Source organism: Corythoichthys intestinalis, chromosome 2 (genome assembly GCF_030265065.1).
Source record: "Corythoichthys intestinalis isolate RoL2023-P3 chromosome 2, ASM3026506v1, whole genome shotgun sequence".
In the NCBI taxonomy this organism is placed as follows: Eukaryota; Metazoa; Chordata; class Actinopteri; order Syngnathiformes; family Syngnathidae; genus Corythoichthys; species Corythoichthys intestinalis.
The window spans coordinates 44,073,950-44,093,474 of record NC_080396.1 but is presented as its reverse complement, the minus strand read 5'-3'; the positions used below and the strand labels follow the sequence as shown (position 1 = coordinate 44,093,474).

The window sequence follows — 19,525 nt, the reverse complement described above, 5'->3', positions numbered from 1 at the left end:
ACGGTAAAATCAGTTTTAAATTACCAAAAACACATCGACACAAGTCATTGACAACAGTCTGTCTCGCGCTAGCCATGTTGAATAAACTCCGCTCTCCTCGTATGTTTACTTCCGCGCGCAAGTCCCTCGTCCCGCCCGTCGCTGATTGGTCCACTCCGCTGTCTGTTTGCTGTGGTTTGCTCCGCCCTGGAAATTTTATCCGCTTAATGGTGGCCAGACTCAATAGCTGGAACAGCGGTGAGTCTGGAGTACCAGGCTAGTATCTAGGGTCTTTAGGGTCTTGTTGGAGTATCCAGCCTCAATGCAACTTTAATGTTGTCACTCTTGAACATTGTTCTCAGGAATGTGCTCATACTGAATACCTAGAATCCAAGCGACCTTCAACTTTAAAAAGTTGCCAGTACTGCACTGACCACACAGCCCCACAGCAAGCTGGAACCACCACCAATTTTTATTGTGTGTACAAATTGTCTTGGAATACTGTCGTCTTCATCCTCCATGCCTGCCATCCATTGTTAGGTCCCAATAACTCAATTCTAATTTAGTTAGCACACAGTACCTTATACGAAAATGAAGCTGGCTTGTCCAAATGTGCTTTAGCATACTTCATGTGACTGTTTCTGTCATGTGTGTGGTAAAGGCTTCTTCCGCATTACTCTCCAATACAGCATCTCTTCCTGTGCAAAGTCCAATGAATAAACAATTCACAATTACACCATCCGCAGCAATGTCATGTTCTCAGGTCTTTGGAGTTGGTCTACGTGTTGAGTTTGACATTTATCGACCTCCTTTGCCTCTGCTCATTTAGTTTTTTCAGTTCGGTTTTTCTTGGCTTGTCACTCCGTGCCTTAACTAAAGTGTGCCTGTGGTCTTAAACTTCCTCACTATGTTCCTCATAAAGGAAACTGACAGCTGAAATCTCTGCGATAGCTTTTAGTATCCTTCCTCTAAACCACGATGTGGATCAATCTTTGTTTTCAGGTCATTTGAGAGTGGTTTGGAGGCTCCCATGATAGCACTCTTCAGAGAAGATGTAAAGAAGATAAATATTTGCAAATAGCCACCCAAATCACTCTCTGATGACCTGTGTATGTCAAAGGTCAATGAGCTTACCCATAAAATTTGTGTTCTAATAACTAATGTTAAGGTATTCAAATCAAGACACAAAAAGGGTGAACAAATTTCTGCATATGGCTTTTTTTTTTTTTAAATAATTATTGCACATGGCCGCAGTGGATACAGAATTTCATTTCAACTAAACAACACAACACCTTTTCACCAATCTGGTGTTTTACAAGTATAATCAGTTGACTGCAGTCAAGTGATGCTTGTTTTAACAGAAACCTCATTGGTTAAGCTGTCTGTGTTGGATTGGTTGGAACAAAAATCAGGACCCACACCGATCCTTGAGAACTTGTTTGGAGACCTCTGTCCAACAATATAAACTTTTCTTCACTACTAAAATATTACTGTGTTTGTCTGCTATATGAAATATTTGATTGAAATTGCTGATTCAACTAACACCTGTAAAGGAAACTCTTGAATATTATGAAGAGGTCCCAAAACTTTTTCATATCACTGTAAGAATTGCAGTGTGTATGTATCCTGTGGAACTGCAATATGTAATACAGGGTGTCCATAAAGTCTCTTTACCATTTCAAAAAAATTTGTAAAAATACAATTGATTAGATATTTTATTCAGATTTATTCTATTGTATTCAGTGTAGAGCTGAAACGAATACTCGAGCAACTCGAGTAACTCGAGTTTAAAAACTGATCCGAGTAGTTTTATTCACCTCGAGTAATCGTTTATTTTGACAGCTCTAAGCATCATGTTTTGCTTGGACTACTTTTAATGCGGGGCGCGCTGATGTCACGTATGTAGAGGAAGAAGAAGAAGAGAAAAAAAACTTACTGCAGCCGACAGCCGCTAAAAACGACGCCGACGTTGCTAAATACTAGCCCGCACGATGGTAGTTGGTAGCAGGTAGTGTCTGATGAGTCTCATAGAGATCACATGTATGTTGAACAAGATGCGAAATGACAGACTCGGCCGCGTCTGGGCAGCGTTAGTAAACAGCCGCCATCTTAAAGCAGTAGAGCGCTAAGCACTAATAAAGAGCGCTAAGCGCTAATAAATAAGATTAACGTAACGTTAGCCCTGCGGAGGGCTAGGTTTCTATTAATTATGACCACTGTCGATGCTTGGCTAACGTGTCTTACATACAGGCTTTAACATAACATAGCGATGTGGAGTGATGAGGGTGTAAAATAAAAACTCAATAATGCTAACTATCAATTTTAGCTCAGTAGTCACTGCTGGATAAAACACCAAGTAGCACTGGTCCCTAATGTGCTCCAATACAGCCTGTAATCATACATTTATTTTGAACACTGCAAAAACTCAAAATCCTATCAGGACTTACAATTTAGACTAACTTAAAACTTAACTAGAACTTAAAAATGGCTTGACACAAATAGAAATTCAATGGAAACACGTGGGAAAAAAATCCTAACTTTTAAGTGATGTGTGTTATCAAGCGTAATGGCATTTTTAGGTATATATATATATATATATATATATATATATATACACTTTTTTTTTTTTTTTTTTTTAATAAGATCTGAAGGTTTTTTGAGTGAAAGCAGTGAATTAGTCTTTTTTTTTATTTTTTTATTTTAGTTACATCTGAGATGCAATTGTTGGCTGTTTTCAACAACATACATCGAAAATAAAGACATTGATTGACTGAAAATGGTTCAAGATTAGATGAAATGTCTTGTTTTCTCATGTATATTTATAATTGCTTTTCACCCAAAAATATATTTGTTTTATCCGATTACTCGATTAATCGATAGAATTTTCAGTCAATTACTCGATTACTAAAATATTCGATAGCTGCAGCCCTAATTCAGTGTTTATTGAAGTTTTTTAACCTCTTTTCATACACTTCTACATGGGCACCCTTAGTTGCACGAAGCACATCAAGACGGTACTCGATTTCTTGCCATGTTCGCTTATCAGGAATTCGGTGGTGTGTGGACCCAATTGCGGGAAAAGAGGTGATGCAGACCGGCAGTGCAAAAAATGATATAATGAAAGCCAACAAAAACAAAGTGCACAACAAAGGCTGTGATGATCCAAAGAAAGTAAAACAGGCAAACAAAACTGTTACCAACCAAAGACTGGGTAACAAAAACTTAGTGAGGAACACAAGGACTTGGATGGTGAAAACTGTTGAGAACAAACGCTGACGAGTGCATGGGCATTGACACTAGCCACGTTTACATGCTGACTTTTATTCATACCGATTCAAATCATTCCGAATGGGAAATTTCAGATCAGCTGTTTACATGTCACTTCATCTATTCCGATCCAGCATTTACATGTGACTGCCTTTATTCCGAAAAGACGTTTGACAACTGCCGTCTGACATGCGCAGATTAATCAAAACAAAGCGTCACGTTGCAAAACATGGAGATCGATCGTCGGAGTGCTGCTGTTTTAACTTTAACCCACTTGTTGTGTTTGTGGGGTCGTATCCGCTTCTGCTGTTTTGCTCTTTTGCCTTGTAGTAGCCGGTTTTCCACCGGTTTCTAATCTGGTCAACGCTCCGGTCTATTCCGGCTTCGTGTAACCTCTCGTGAACTTTTTTAAATACTTCACTGTTCCTCGTTTTACGCCCGTCCAAGCGAGCAATTATATTCAATTCTTTTAAAGTTTGAATTAAATACAATCTTTCCGCCGGACTCCAATTAGGTGCGCTGTGCTTGGAAGCCATGTTGCAAGTGACGTTACTTACGTCACAAAGTGACATCACCACGTCAGTACGAAGCATGTGCAGAAAGAACGCAACCAGGCACCATTCCGCTTCCCTGTTTACATGATATAATTTTACTTCTAATCGGTTTGGGAAAAGGAATATTCCACCCCTGTGAATCGGAATGAAATTCCATTCGGTTTGGGCCTGTTCATTCCGAATGAGGTGTTTATATGGAACACATTTATTCGGTTTGAACAAATATTCCGATTGTAATTGGAATATTTGGCTCCATGTAAACGTGGCAAATGACGCACCAAGGAGTGAAAAGAAACTGGGAGCTTATATACACACAGAGACAAGGGGTAACGAGACAATAAGGAACAGTTGGGTGACACAGAAGGATGCAGATTGGCTGATACACTAGGAGCAGGCACCAGGTGAAATCAATGGGTAATCACAGGAACACACTAGGAGTGAACCAACACAAAACCTAACATCGCTGTAGCAAAGCCTCACCAATTGTGGCAACGGCATCAATTGACACACAATGGTACACACAAATGCAGTGTAATAAAAAACTTTAATAAACACTGAATACAATAGAACAAATCTGAATAAAATATCTAATCAACTGCATTTTTAATATTTTTTTTAAATGGTAAAGAGACTTTATGGACACCCTGTACAACAAAAACATGAGAAAAACAAATGTGGTATGTCGCACTCCATGAATGAACAAGCCGAGGAGGTCGGTTTTCAACATATCGTATTTTTCGGACTATACGTCGCACCTAAGTATAAGTCGCACCAGCCAAAAAATGCGCAATGAAAAGGGAAAAAAATCATATATAAGTCGCATTGGAGTATAAGTCGCATTTTTGGGGGAAATTTATTTGATAGAATCCAGCACCAAGGACAGACATGTCATCTTTCAAGGCAATTTAAAATACAATAGAGAACAACAGGCTGAATAGGTGTACGGTATGCTAACTTAACATGACTGTAGAAGTTAGATCGGGCCTAAAAAATCCAGCCCGACCCGACCGGCCCGCGGGTATTAAAGCCCGACGCGGCCCAAGCCCGATCAATTAACTTGATGTGCTTGCCCGAGACTGAAAAAAAATTAACTAAATTTTATGTTATATTTGTGAGGACTCAGGAGGAGGAAATGCAAGGATGCGATACGTGGTTGCGTTTTGTGTGATCACGTTTGTGACGATGAGGTGCATATATGCATAATAATAACAAATTAAAGCCTGTCTTTTGTAACGAATTCACCCAGTTAAACAAGACTGTAAGATGGATAGTCAATAAACATTTATATCTTTTATGTTTGCGTGTCTGATCTAACAGGCGGATAGTGGATTTGACATTTATTTTAATCTACTCGAGTTGGCAGAAAAAAAACGCAAGTTTTCTCAATGTTTAAATAGTCTACATATTTTTATGATCATTATAAATGCATTTAAACAAGGAAATAACGCTGGAAAAGTTTGTTAAATATATTTCTCGTATGAGACCAAAGTGCCACATTTGTTTACATTCAGCGAAGCCGACACAGGTTTCCGTATAGCACCTTCAACAATCAATTTGAATCCTTTTCATATCCCACTCCTACCCAAATTTTTGCTTTTCAATTCCCCTTTCTTTAGTTTGTTTTTCACTCCTCTAGCTGCTCCATATCGAAAAGGAAATACCAGGATGCTCGCGGAGGGCGCTGCAGGGTGCTGGGAGAGGAAGATTGAAAAGAGAGCCACTGCGTTCACGTGCGCAGGCATGCACAGCGCCTTCTCTGTTTTATCCAAATTATTTTTTTTATTTAACATCCATACATCGTTTTAGTTTAAATACATGAATATATATTTATTTTAAAAAACGTTAGCGAGAGAGAAGTCGGCCTGACCCGACTGTAAATAATCACACATAAGTCGCTCCAGAGTATAAGACGCACGCTCTGCCAAACTATGAAAAAAACTGCGACTTATAGTCCGAAAAACATGGTACATGATAATACAGTTTCATGCAGTCTTGCAAATACGCAAAACCAGAGTGACTGGAGAGGATCCAAGATGGAAGCAGAATATAAGACACCATTGATGTCCAGCTTTTTGTCAGCAAGGGTTACAGCCATGGAAGCAATAGAAGAGGATGACCAGGGACGAGATGGGGGTATTTATTCAGGTCCATAATCGTTTGATCTCACGTACAACCAATCAAAAGATTTAAGATTTATTCTATCATATGAGGACACTGGCTCTGGTCACTGACTCACTGTTTACAAATCAATATGCAGAGGCGCATACACACCACAATAAGGATGTACGTATTTCACAGCCTGCAGGGACACCATTCGCTGCCCTGCTAGTGAGCAGACAGGGAGGGGGAGGGGCAAGGCAATTTTGGGGAGGAAGCTTTGGGTGTTGTTATTTTGGATTGTGTGGGAAGGGTGCTCAGTGAAAAAGAAACAGGATGGGCGTGGAGGACATTTCAGATCAATGAAAATCTGCCATTTTTGTCATATAAAAATATTAACTATCTATAGTATTAAAAAAAAAAACTTCACACTTAATACACGAGATTAATGGGTTCTGTAAATGACCTCTAAACGAAAATACGTGAATTTTAATTTGCTCTACAAGAATAAAAAATACTAAACTACATAATTTTGCCTTCAGTTTAACAGACTTTGTATCGGTGTAACCCAAAATGAAGTTTGAGCTCTCTAGAGAGAACACAATGCAAACAAGCGGAAGCACTCATCTTTGGCTAGTGGCCAACAGGCTGTTGGTCCGACTCGCCATCCCAGCTGGACTGAAACAGTAAACACATTATGGGCCAAAATGAGCTAAACCAATAACCCACAGGGGTTGTGCTATCTGTTCGTAATATTGATGTATGATGATAATAATGAATGACAGTGAATGAGAACTTTTCAGTGCCATTCAGTGACATCGATAGATGTCTAATCCATTTTGAACTGCGATCATTCACTGCCACCCTGCCACACAAAATGAATTATACGTCTAGCGCCACTTCTTCATTTATACAGTACATACAAAATCAAGTGCTTTTATTTCGACACAGACATGTCAAGCCTAGACAAAGCGACTGGGCTAATGTAGCACTGTCTGTGTATATCATGATAATATTTGTTAGGCAATTTCATGTGAAGTTAAAAATGAGTATGTGAACCTGCATGTTTAATCAAAGATTTCTGCTAGTGGCAATGTTAAGCTACATGCTGTCTTGTGCATGAACGCGTTTAATAAATGATCGTTCATGAAAATGTTCATATTTTGGGCGAACTTGAATTGAACACATCATATTTCTGTCTCATGAACGCGAATATGGCATAATTAAATACTTAACAGCACAGGGAAGAAACTGTGAGAGAGCGACGTGCAGTCGAGTTAAGCACAGCCACATGGTAGGATGTGTGTGAAGAACTTTCCTTCATGTGCATCAATGACCAAAGTACATATTCCTTTCTATTTAGAACGTTTTTGGCGTTTAATTTGAAATCGCTGCATTCGCGGCCATTTGTAACGTTGCACGCATGCTCAGAACCGCAAAGTTACAATTTCTGATGGGGTGCAAAACCTGACAGAACACTGGCTCAGTCCCGACATTTTAAGTTTTACGAGCAGGTCTAGTACGAATGTGGATTTGAAATTGAATATGAAGATTAATCTGACACAGTGTCAGTGTTAAAGTGAATAAAATAAATGCTGTCTGTGGTTCTATTCCAACTCAATAATAGCTTGCAAATGATTGGGGAGAAGAACGGAACAGAACTGCAAAAGTTAAAAATTTTGATTTATGAACAATGAACTGAAGAATTCATTTTAAATTTTGTGAACTGCATCTTGAACTATTTCATGTAAAAAATGAACTTTCCCAACACTGGCTACATGTCATTATTACACAATGCCTACCAACGAATTGTGATGCTTACATTTACAAGACAAGTGCACTTTCGTTATGAAAAGTTTCCACTTGGATTTGGATGGGTGTGATGAGTCAAATACAAGTTGTCATGATTTCAAGATGGGTGTTGAAATGAATATAAATTTAAAATAATGTCTGCATCATTCTTTGTTTTATGATAAGATGAACTGATAATGGCCCGGATAGCAGACAGACATTGAGTAAACGTTGATTTTCCATCAAAATCATCAGTATGGTTGACATCGAAATTTTCAACCTCAAGTGAAGTTGAAACAACGTTGTTCAATGGTATGTCAGGTGATGGTTGGGTAAACATTGTTTTATAGCTGATGAACTAATGTTGTCAAATAGTTGATTTATGATTGACGGGGAAATATGAAAAGTCATTGAATTATGGATGAGCGGTCGTTTTGGGTCAAAAAATAACATTAATTCAGCGTTGTTCTAATATAATTAATAATCAAAATGACGTTTAAGTTTTGTAAGGATTTCGCCGTTGAAACAACATTAATTGAGGGTGCAAAAGTGATGTTGATTCAACGATATAAGATCGACAGTGTAATGTTGAGCCAACATCTTTTCAACGTCTGTCTGCTATCTTGGGGAGTAGATGGATACGTTTTATAACAGCAATATGCTGAGATTTGGCCATGTGTAGAAATGAAAACATTAATTGTACTGTATTCCGAAAATCACACTCATTTTTAAGTTTGTTTTGTTGATTTAAAACAAAAAAAGATTCAAAACAAGATAATCATCAGTAAATGTGAAGATTCATTTCTGTGAAATTGAAAAAAAAAAAAACTAAATTAATGAAATTACAATTAAAATAGAAACACAAAATGATTAGGGCCCCAGGTAAAGTTTTCATAATATTTAACTCATTGCACGCCTTTGATGACGATAGGCATTCCATTCATTTAAACTAGAAAGTCTGGCTGTGAACGCTTATGTTTCAGTGCCATTGACGGCGATGGACATTTTGACTGGGAGAAGCGAATGAACGTTGCCCCTCCCAGTCAAAATGGATTGGACGTCTAGCGCTGTCAATGGCTGCCAACGAGTGCATTGTAGGGTTAAAAAAAAATATATGTATATCTAATAATTCCTGCATGGAAGGTTTAAGGTGTGTATCAAAGATCTGGACTAAAAGCTTGCTCCCAAGCAAATGCAGAACCTATTGCAAGACACGGTAACGTCATATAGCCGAACTGAGCCTGTCGTCGCCTGTCAAGTGAGAAGCACCTGCCTCCGCTCACAGCTGCCGCCACTATATTTCTGGAAAGGGTCCCAAAACCAAACGCACTTTCTGTCCTGCAAAGTGTCACCCGGTGCAATGGGGAGAAAGAAATATCGCCGGTAGTATTCCAAATGGAACGCTCCGAACCGATCGGACTAATTGCGTCCGACATATTTAGTGTATGTGTGTCTGCGTGTGTGTGTGTGTGTGTTAGTAGCTTGTCAAACGCTGACGCTAGCAAGCTAACCCATGTTTGGCAACGTTTATTGGCGTGAAAAGATATTTATTTCACTGCGCAGTTACTTACCGGCTCTTTGTCAAGAATGTCTACTTTGTGGCAAGCAATAATCCCATGTTCCGGCCTCCGAGCAACGCTGACATAGGTGCTTTTAAAGGAAATAAATGGGTACCAAACTGAGGGGTTTCGCAGCGCACAGCCATGACAACACGCCCATGCATGACGTCACGGGTGCGGCTGCGTTCGAGTGCTTCCGTAAACATGGAAACGCGCTTGGACCGCCAAGGCAGGTGTGGGTTCCTGACGTTATTTGTGACCCTATCCTCATTATTATTACTGTATTATAAACAATATTTGTGAAAAACTTGAACTTTTTTTTTGTGAAAAACTGATTACAGCATTATCCATTTTTTCTGTCTCCCTCTGAAGTGCAATGTTTGGAATGTTTATACCCCCTGGCATATTTGTGTTTGTTTTGTTTTTGATATTGTTAATTGTTTTATCTGTATGTTTTGCTTTTGTTAATAGAAAGAAATACTGTATTATAATTACTAGTTTCATTGTGTGGAAAAAATAACAAAAAAAGCACACGAATCAGACAGTTATGTCAAGTCATCAGGAGAATTAACACTTGACTGGCTGCCAATGACAGCACGAGAGGTCCAATTCTTTTTTTCACTATAAGAGGCTGACAGTTAATGATCATCCTAATTTTTTCATGCATCCTGAGGACGAAAGTAGTAGTAGATCCCTAACTAACTCATTCACTTCCAGTGACGGCGGTGGACGTCCAAACCAATTGAGGTTAATCCGAGTGACGGTTTACCTCACTTATCGCCCAAGGTCAACAGATGTAGCAGAGATAGGGCCTCTTCTTCTTAAACACATGTCAGTTCAAAACAGATTTGACATCCATCGTCGTCAAAGGAACAAACATGATCAGTCACTGCCGAACCTCCCAGTTAATTAGGAAATGTCTGTAGCAGTCAAAGTCCGGAGCCTTGCGTCAAGTAGTGAACGTCACTCCAACTCCCAAAAAATGTGTGAAAGTTGATTCATTTTCTCGTTACCGTTTCCGTAGCGCTTTTGTGGTTAGCCAATAGCACCCCCTGCGGCTCAACGTAAATGTGCATTCTTCAACCAAAGGCAAAAAAATCCTTGCCCAAAGTAAATTGAAAGAGGTACTGACGTATTTATACTACTTTTCTGGTGTATAAACAGAAGAAAACATGTTACCTGTCTATTTTATTATAGTCCCCAAAAGAAATGTTCTAAACATACCATTTTGATCCAGCTCTTAGTTCATTTATTAGTAAGCGGTATGGAAAATGAATGAATGAATGTAGGAAAAAGGATGACAAAGTATTAAGCATCAGCAACTTTTATTACAATGCAAAAAAAAACTATTTGGCTGGCAAAAGCAAATATCACCCAGTACAAATTAGTATGTTCGATGAAAGCAGTGTAAATTTTGTTTTCAGGCATCTGTATTAGAAGAAATATGGCAACTAGACCTTAATACTGAATAAACAATAACTTGTGCACTGTCAAAGAGAAAGCGCCAAAATTTCTATTCCTACAGGACAAATAAATTAAAAAAAATAAATTAAAGCATGTGACGTAACCATGAAGAGAAGAAACAAAAAAACAGAAGTATGAATCACAGTAAGGGCAGGCTGCCCCGAGGAGCCAAAATGATGCCAAAGACGTAGAAAAGTCCCATGAGTAGGTTGAGCTTGGCCGTCTTCTGTGGGATTTTTGTGTAGCATCGGCTACGAAACTCCTTCTCCAGGGGGAAGGCCATGGGCAGCGTAAGAAGAGGCAGCGCCATACTGATGGTGTAGCGCGTGGCCAGGATGCAAAATAGAACGTAGGGGATAAAGAGCAGCAGGTTGTAGAGCACGTAGGAGAGCGTGGGCCCGATGAGGATGGCCAACGTGACAATGCCCGCCTGCTTGTCCGAGTCCATGTCTCGGGTGTTGTTGCTGTGTAGGATGGCCTCGGTGTTGAGGGCCAGCGGGACGGCATAAACCAGCGGCAGGACAGACAGGTAGCCCACCTGCACGGCATGGGCAAACATGACGGCTAGTGGGCCAAAGGTGATGAGGATGACCACGTCTCCCAAGGCCACGTACTTTAAACCAATCCCTGAGGATCCAAAAGACAGATGAAGTAATGTCGGACAGAAGGGATGTTACAAGTTTAACTTTTTACAGTCACTACGCAGTTTAACCCTTGCTGCACGAATTATATATTTTTTTTTTTTTCCAACCCTTCCAGTCACATTGTAACTGGCTACCAATGACGACGCTAGACGTCCAATCCATATTGACCGGGAGGAACAAACGTTCATTCACCGCTCCCAGCCAAGTTGGACATCTAGCGCCGTCAATGGCACTGAAACATAAGCATTCAGAGCTAGTTTTCCTGGTTAAAACGAATTGGATGTTTATTGCCAGCAATGGCATGCAATGTGTTAAATACTATGTAAAAAATAAAATCAACTTTAGAGTGTTAATTGGGGCCCGAACCTTAATATAGTTTATATTAACATTTTATTAATTTATAAATTTATTACAATTACAAAAAAAAAACCAGAAAAATACAATGTGAATTAATAAGCGTCAACAAAAATGTAATTACTAGTTTAGTAAAAAAAAAAAAAAAAAAAAAAAAAAAAAAAAGGGGAAAAAATGATTACGGTACAATAGGCGACTAATCATTAAAAGGTCTGCTGACTAATGGGAGAAAAATAGTTGTTTTGGACAACCCTAGTTGTATGCAATGATTAATATCTTTTTATAGTAATATTTTTTTTCTTTTTTTAATTTAAAAAAGTCAAGGTCTTAAGTGTTAACTTTTGAATAGCTGTCAACAATAGTGACCAAAATACCTGAAAAGGTTTTTAAACTTTAAAGTAAATGGGACTTTAGTTAGCATGATTCTGGGACCTATATGACCTTGCTCAACAATCAAGTTAATCACATCTTATTGAGAGAGCTGCATAATGCAAAGGTACAAACAAAAATAACAACATTTGTCAAATAGCACGTTCATTCTAATGTGATATTTAATGTATAACAAATTTGTAAAAACATTTTCGCTATTCACCGAGAATCCAACCATTGCAGGCTCTGTATTGTTTTGCAAGGTTGTCCATGTTCGTGTGTGCTCATATCTGCCATCATATCGTAATGTAGGTAGACATAAATATCAAATAACCATGCTCACGTCACGCTCTGAAAATGTAAGGATCATCCAAATATTTGACATTTTACGAAGGTTTTAACTCGCCCATATTCTGACCAATTCATTCATGGGTTTTGAAATTTTAGTTCACATATGAACGTTTTCCTGTAATAAAAAAAATACTGTTACCTTGAAAAATATAATAGAATTCAATCTAAAATGCAGAATTTGCTTCAACTTTGGGTATGAATAATAAAGTGTTACAGTGTATCACAAAAGTGAATACACCCCACGCATTTCTGCAGATATTTAAGTATTTCTTTTCATGGGAAAACACTGACAAAATGACACTTTGACACAATGAAAAGTTGTCTGTGTGCAGCTTATATAATGAGTTAATTTATTTCCCCCTCAAAATAACTCATAATATAGCCATCAATATCCAAACCCTTGGCAACAAAAGTGAGTACACCCCTTAGAAACTACGTACATCCCTAAATGTCCAAATTGAGTACTGCTTGTCATTTTCCCTCCAAAATGTCATGTGACTCGTTACAGGAGTTTTGTCATTACTGCTGCGGAGATTGAAGAGGTGGGGGGTCAGCCTGTTAGTGCTCAGACCATACGTCGCACTCTACATCAAATTGGTGTGCATGGCTGTCACCCCAGGAGAAAGCCTCTTCTGAAGACGGTACACAAGAAAGCCCGTCCGTCTCATCAGACGATAGGACATGGTTCCAGTAATCCTTGTGCTTTGTTGACATGTCTTCAGCAAACTGTTTGTGGGCTTTCTTGTGTACCGTCTTCAGAAGAGGCCTCCTCCTGGGGTGACAGCCATGCACACAATTTGATGTAGAGTGCGGCGTATGGTCTAAGCACTAACAGGCTGACCCCCCCACCTCTTCAATCTCTACAGCAATATTAACAGCACTCTTGTAACGAGTCACATGATATTTTGGAGGGAAAATGACAAGCAGTACTCAATTTGGACATTTAGGGATGTAAGTAGTTTCTAATGGGTGTACTCACTTTTGTTGCCAGGGGTTTAGATATTGATGGCTATAGACCCTATTCACCGACGTCACAGAATGACGTGTCGCTGTATCCGGCCGCCATATTGTCCGTCTCTGTTTAGCCCTATTCTCAATGGTTTCAATTAGTCGTTCAGTTTATAGAGCAATTCATGGAAGCCCCAGTGCTTTCAGACGCTGTAAACTCATTGGATGCATTGCATAAAAGGCGTTATGTGGAAAAGCTTCAGTCTATCCATTCGCCAGATCCATATTTGATGTCTAAATCGATATTTTTCGACCCGCTGTCTTCGCCCTCTCTGCCTGACATCTGCTACCCTGATATCTACAACTATCTTTTCCACAGAAACTCGGCCTATTCTCACGAAACTTTGAAAAACATTAAGAGCAGCACTCTAACCCTGTGTGATTTCTAAAATGGCGACAATCAAAAAAAGAAAAAAGTTGACTGCGATGGCAGACGCTTCAAGGATAGGTGGATATTGGACTATTTCTTCAATAAAACACGCAACAACTGTGTCTGCCTCATTTGCAAAGAGGCAGTCGCTGTTTTCAAAGCGTTCGATGTGACGCGATAATAACAAGACACGCTGACATGTACGACAACATTACAGGAAAGATACGCAGCGAGAAATTATAGCAACTTGAAGCTAGCACAGCAGCAGTATTTCGCAAGAGCCCGAGTGTCGAAAGAGAACGCCACAAAGACGAGACTGTTGAAATTATGTATTAAAAAAATAATAATAAAGCAAATGTGACACACAGAAGGGCTTGCTAAAATTTCTTTAAATGTATTGTTCTACGTAAATCAGCCCATGTAGCCCCCCCCATTTTTACCACACCAAATCAGGCCCCCTTTGCAAAAAGTTTGGACACCCCTGTTTAACCGATGATCCGTAGACGAGGCCAACTTCTTTCACTTGTTACCAGCTAAATATTATTCAAAAAATAAAGATGGTAGAACAAATAAGCATCTTGAATTTGAAACAGTATGTTGTCGGCGATTAGCCTAGCAATGATCTTAATTGTGGTTGTCAGCCCAAAACCCTCTAAATATAGATTAAATGCATTTTACCAGATATAAAATGACTACTACATAATCTGTGGTAGTCGTATGGAGCCCAGTTTTCTTGTCGAATTGCAGCAGTCCATCTTGCTCTCCTCTCCGGGTCTCTCGGAATACGGTAAAACTTCAAGTCTCGCCGTCTATCTTCTCTGTTTTTGCCACCGACCGCCACACACGCCTTCACCATTTTGATTATTAATGTTAACGAGCAGAAAAACACGCCATAATAGGAGGAATTTACGAAGCGGTAATGCGTTAACATGACGAGTAGACGGACAACATGGTGTGGGGGCGTAGCTGTGACGTCACGTGAGTAGGGTCTATATTTAGAGTTATTTTGAGGCGAAAATAAATGAACTCTATTATATAAGTTGCACACAGACTACCTTTCATTGTGTCAAAGTGTCATTTTGTCAGTGTTGTCCCATGAAAAGATATACTTAAATATCTGCAGGAATGCGAGGGGTGTACTCACGTTTGTGATACACTGTATATTATTAAATATTAGGCTTGAGTAATTAGGGTCATGTGCTCTTTAGTGTGTATTTACAGCACAGCACAATGACAGTGAGTAGGGTTGGGCATCGTTTGAAATTGAACGATTCGGGTTCCGATTCCAATTCCACGCTTCAATTTCGGTTCCGAACAATTCCCGATTCAGATTCTTTTAAGAGGCAGGGTCAAAAAAAAAAAAAATGCAGGGTCCAAAAAATTGCATAGTTTATATTAAAGTCTTAACTTCTCGACGTTTTTTTAATTTAAATGAACTTCTCACAGGGCTAATTATAACTTGTATATAAATATCAGTCTTTAAACTCGAGCAATTTTTTCCCCGCTCGGCGGTCAGGGCATCTAAACAAGGAATCGAAATTTTAAAATTCGAACGATTCCGGGAGCATCGATGCTCGATGCCCAACCCTAATAGTGAGTGAGACAGGCATGAAAATGGGTCAGGGGTTAAAAAGGTGAGAAGGGTGTGGAGGAAATATGTTCCAGTACACTGTATTGTACACCCCAACAAAATATTGAGCTCTGTCGACCCACACTGTGTTTCAGCAGGGCCATGCAGAGACCGGTGGAGGAATGGGTGCTCGTAGATCAAAAGGGGCACATGAACAAGTATTTAATACACCTTAAAACAACATAACTTAAATTTTAACCAGCTTTAGATCATAATTGGCTGCGACTGTGACATACTTTAATTGGGAGGGGGCAACAGTGAATAGAAATCAAAACTGTCATCAACACTTTCTGGCTGTGACTCAGTCAGTCTGCCTCTTTTCTTCCTTCAACCTCTGCATCAAAACTTCCTTCCTCAACTTGTTCATCTGAGAACAAACCACATCAGATGGTCACTGAGCCACCAACAGCACAGTTTTCTTAAAACTATTATTTCATTATTATCCATACTTAACAACTCTAGCACCTAATGATTAATAAAGCAATGACATAAAAATCTTATAGAAAAATAACATTGTAATTGTGTTTATAATTGGATTTAATACCCGACTATCCTTGCAAACTTGTTCTTACCAAGTCTGCTATTCACCCAGCTGATGAGGTATCCACTGCCTTTAGCAGCCTCATCTAACTCCTTTTTTTGTCCCTCAATCTCCCTTCCCTACGACGCATGTCTATGTAATGAAATATAAATATTTTAAAAAACAGACTCCCCCGGTGGCTTTTAGTTTTAAAGCTTTCTTAATTTCTTTCTACTTCGCGTTTTTCACTTATTGCGGCGGGTTCTGGTCCCCATTAACCGCGAAAAACGAGGGAACCCTGTATTTCTGAAAAGCTTTAAGAAGCAGGACTCATTCCCACCACTCGTCGGGCCGCTGTTGTGCCGACACCGGCCGTCAGCTCAAATCCAAGCCGAAAATAACGCGTCTCCGGCGGACGACGGGAGCGATGTGAGGCGCCCCCTCCATCCGAGAGAATGCCGCTTAATTTGACTCAACAGTGTGTTTCTTCGTTTATATTACCGCTAAATACACAAGCTTGACGCCAATTTAACGGGAGCTATTTTTTTTCATGAGAGATTTGGCTAGCTCTGGCAGTGTTCAACGCAAGCTGCAACGAATGACAGTAACTTTTTTATATCGCAAAACGTGAAAACGATTGAAACCATTACTCACCAAATTCAATCTGCTGGCAAATACAGGCAAGTGTGTATGCTGCGCTCTGGTCTGCCCCGGTGTGGATAAGGCCTGCTTTTTGTTTTCGCGGCTTTGCAATGCAACCGAAGGCTCTCCGAGCACTCCATGTACACGCGTAAGGAGTGCGCGCGTTTGGAATAATGGAACGCAGCTTGGGCCGATGATTGGTTCTCGTCAGCGAAGCATCTAGAAGAATTTGCTGACTGTGTTCTTAAGTGCTCAGTTTACGTACTAAGTTAATCACATGATGATAATAGTAATAATTAAATAAAACCTCCCGACACCCCCCCCCTCCTCCCAAAAAGAATTTCTCCTCGGATCTACGCAATTCACGTAGGTCGCCCTTTTTGACTTCAAAACGGCGAATTTCGCCGAAAGGTGAGAGATTTTCATGCCTGGTGAGATCAACCGTGTCGTTGTAATGTCTGGAACGGGAGCCACCAAAGCCAAGACAAGCACATAGCAACAGATGGATGAAGGGTGTACAATTGTACATACCTCCGGTGTATAAAAAAGAGCTGGAGAGTCCCCCAAAGTAAATCAGGGCAAGGTGTTCCAGTCTGAGTGTAGACAGGAAGAAGAGCAACGTGGCACACAAGCACCCCAAAGAGTATAACAAGGCTCCAAACATGACAACATCCTGAGGCGCCAGGATCTCGTCCACCAGAGTCCTATCGTCACTCTTCTTGTGGTCGATGCCTTTGGAGAAGTCGTAGTAGGTGTTGACCAAGTTGCCCGCGCCGTGCACTACCAGAACGGCCACGGCACACACCATCAGGACAACCAAGTCCACCGAGCCCTCCAACTTGTACGCCAACGCGCTTCCCAGGGCCACTGGCGTGAGCGAAGCGCTGAAGCTCCAGGGCCTGAGTGCCAGAACATAGGCGGCACACGTGTGCTTGACATCAGAGGCCACACGGGCCATCCTGGACGTACGGTTGGCACCGGACGCATGACCCGCTGACACAGAGTCAGTGGTCGGAGTGTGCCACATTTGGCCGTTGTGGCCGTTGGTTCCTGCCACTACAAATGTTTCTGTCATGCTGAATTTGGATTCTTTGGCCATTTCCTCAGCCCGCTATTTATAGAAGCAATGATGACGCCTGATGTCAAAGTCAGGTGTTCCTGGAATAGAAAAAAAAAACAGATCATTTGCAACACACTTTGTTATTTGATACATTTTAGTATAATTCATTCCATTACCAAGACCCTTGACTCCATTTACAGTAGTTGTAAGCAAATAATATGAATTCCACCCATTAAAATAAACTGAAACACCACTAAAGAACAACTAATTCCAAATTGTTGGACTATAAATTTTACTCCGTGCCCTGCTGGAGGAGATTTTGCAAAAACGATGTATGCCTGTGACGGTAAATCGAGCCGGTCTTCCAAAATGCGGACGACGACGTGTAAAGAGCCCATTGGTTGAGTAATGACACTTATACTACATGTCGCTGTAAAGACAAAACAACTATTGGATTCCCAAATATATTGACAATATTTAGGACACTTGTGAGTATTAACGTGAGGTCATATAATTAAAAATCACATATTTAAGAAACACCATAGTCAACACAAAAAAATGGAATACATATATGTTAGCAGCATCCACTTTATGTCTACTTTGGAGGCCAACTAGTGAGATTATGGGATTAAAGCTAACTGGCTAGCCGCTAATAGAGGCTAATGATCTGTTTGTCGGAACAGCGTTGAGAAGGAAATGTCACATTACGTGTTATGGTCGCCCCGGAAGAAAAGAAGAGTCCATTGGGTCACAGCCGGACATCGCTGGCCACATTCGGAACCGATAAAGACGAGAGGCGCGGTTAGATCCGACGTGTCAATTTAGAGGGGACTTGTCTGGGTGGCCATTCACCCCTGATGCGTCTGACCGGCACCATTTCCTTTGTGGCATGTCCGACCGTATAAAAGGCTCGTCAAGACAACAGAAAACGCTACTTGTTCCGGGTAACCGCATCTGTGTACCATATTGGAAACTTTAAAAAATGAAATTATATAACTAAATTCATACATTTTCACGTATAGTTTCCACCAAAATATTTTTTTATGTTATATCTTATGTTTTGTTTCAAGATGAGAGCGCAAACATAGACGTTACATCCATACGTGGAGATTAAAGGGGGGCCGTAGGGCATATCCCTCCCCGGTGGCCAAAAAGTGTCATTGCATGTAATTGACTTTCCTATATATGAATTTAAAATTGAGACTTTGCCGGTAAAATGTTGTCTATAAAATTTGTAAAGAAATAAAACAAACAACCAAAATCAATTAAATGAACAAAAAATATATGTTGTGGCTCAAAATTATTTTTCGAACAGATCATGTGACTGACACCTTAGAGCAGGGGTCCCCAAACTTTTTCCTGTGAGGGCCACATAACTTTCCCATCTCTGATGTGGGGCCGGGGTCCGTTTGTAACAGAAAAAGTGTGACGATTGCAGGAGTGCCTAAATGTAAAAATTTTTTGTTTTTCAGAAAGCCACAATCAAATGACCCTTTCTGGATTCTTCACGGAACAAAAGTAAACAATATAATATAATATAATATAATATAATATAATATAATACAATAATTATGGCAGCACGTTGGCTGAGTGGTTAGCACGTTTGCCTCACAGTTCTGAGATCAAGGGTTCAATCCCGGGCTTCGGCCTTCCTGTGTGGAGTTTGCATGTTCTCCCCGTGCCTGCGTGGGTTTCCTCCAGGAACTCCGGTTTCCTCCCACATCCCAAAAACATGCATGGTAGGCTGATTGAACACTCTAAATTGTCCGTAGTATGAGTGTGTGCGTAAATGGTTGTATGTCTCCAATCTCCTCGCCTGCGATTGGCTGCCAAACAGTTCAGGGTGTCCCCTGCCTACTGCCCGTA

At 40.2% G+C, this 19,525-nt stretch overlaps 2 protein-coding genes across 3 annotated transcripts in view; both read right to left on the bottom strand.

Moving 5' to 3' along the window:
- mib2 (MIB E3 ubiquitin protein ligase 2) overlaps window positions 1-10,173 on the bottom strand; it is a 91,691-nt gene extending 81,518 nt beyond the window's left edge. The window contains exon 1 of one of the 2 annotated variants that reach the window (XM_057858872.1): window positions 10,017-10,173. The gene's annotated coding sequence lies outside the window, so the exon portion shown is untranslated. Of the gene's footprint in view, window positions 1-9,259; window positions 9,410-10,016 lie in introns of those variants that run through there. The other variant, XM_057858865.1, reaches the window with a different exon arrangement.
- Window positions 10,174-10,555: 382 nt separating this feature from the next.
- On the bottom strand, window positions 10,556-18,572 carry ubiad1 (UbiA prenyltransferase domain containing 1). Its single transcript, XM_057857716.1, has 3 exons — window positions 18,368-18,572; window positions 17,131-17,757; window positions 10,556-11,338 (listed from the first exon to the last, which is right to left on the bottom strand). The coding sequence occupies exons 2-3, from the start codon at window positions 17,696-17,698 to the stop codon at window positions 10,851-10,853; spliced, it is 1,056 nt and encodes a 351-aa protein (XP_057713699.1). The 5' UTR covers window positions 17,699-17,757; window positions 18,368-18,572; the 3' UTR covers window positions 10,556-10,850.
- Between the last annotated feature and the right edge of the window lie 953 nt (window positions 18,573-19,525).

What these genes read in the sequence shown, in the direction of transcription:
- ubiad1 (XM_057857716.1), bottom strand. Translation starts at nt 17,698, where the DNA reads ATGGCCAAAGAATCCAAATTCAGCATGACAGAAACATTTGTAGTGGCA. An exon ending in CTCTTTTTTATACACCGGAG is followed by an intron (nt 11,339 to 17,130) that starts GTATGTACAATT and finishes TTGGATCCTCAG; the next exon opens with GGATTGGTTTAAAGTACGTG.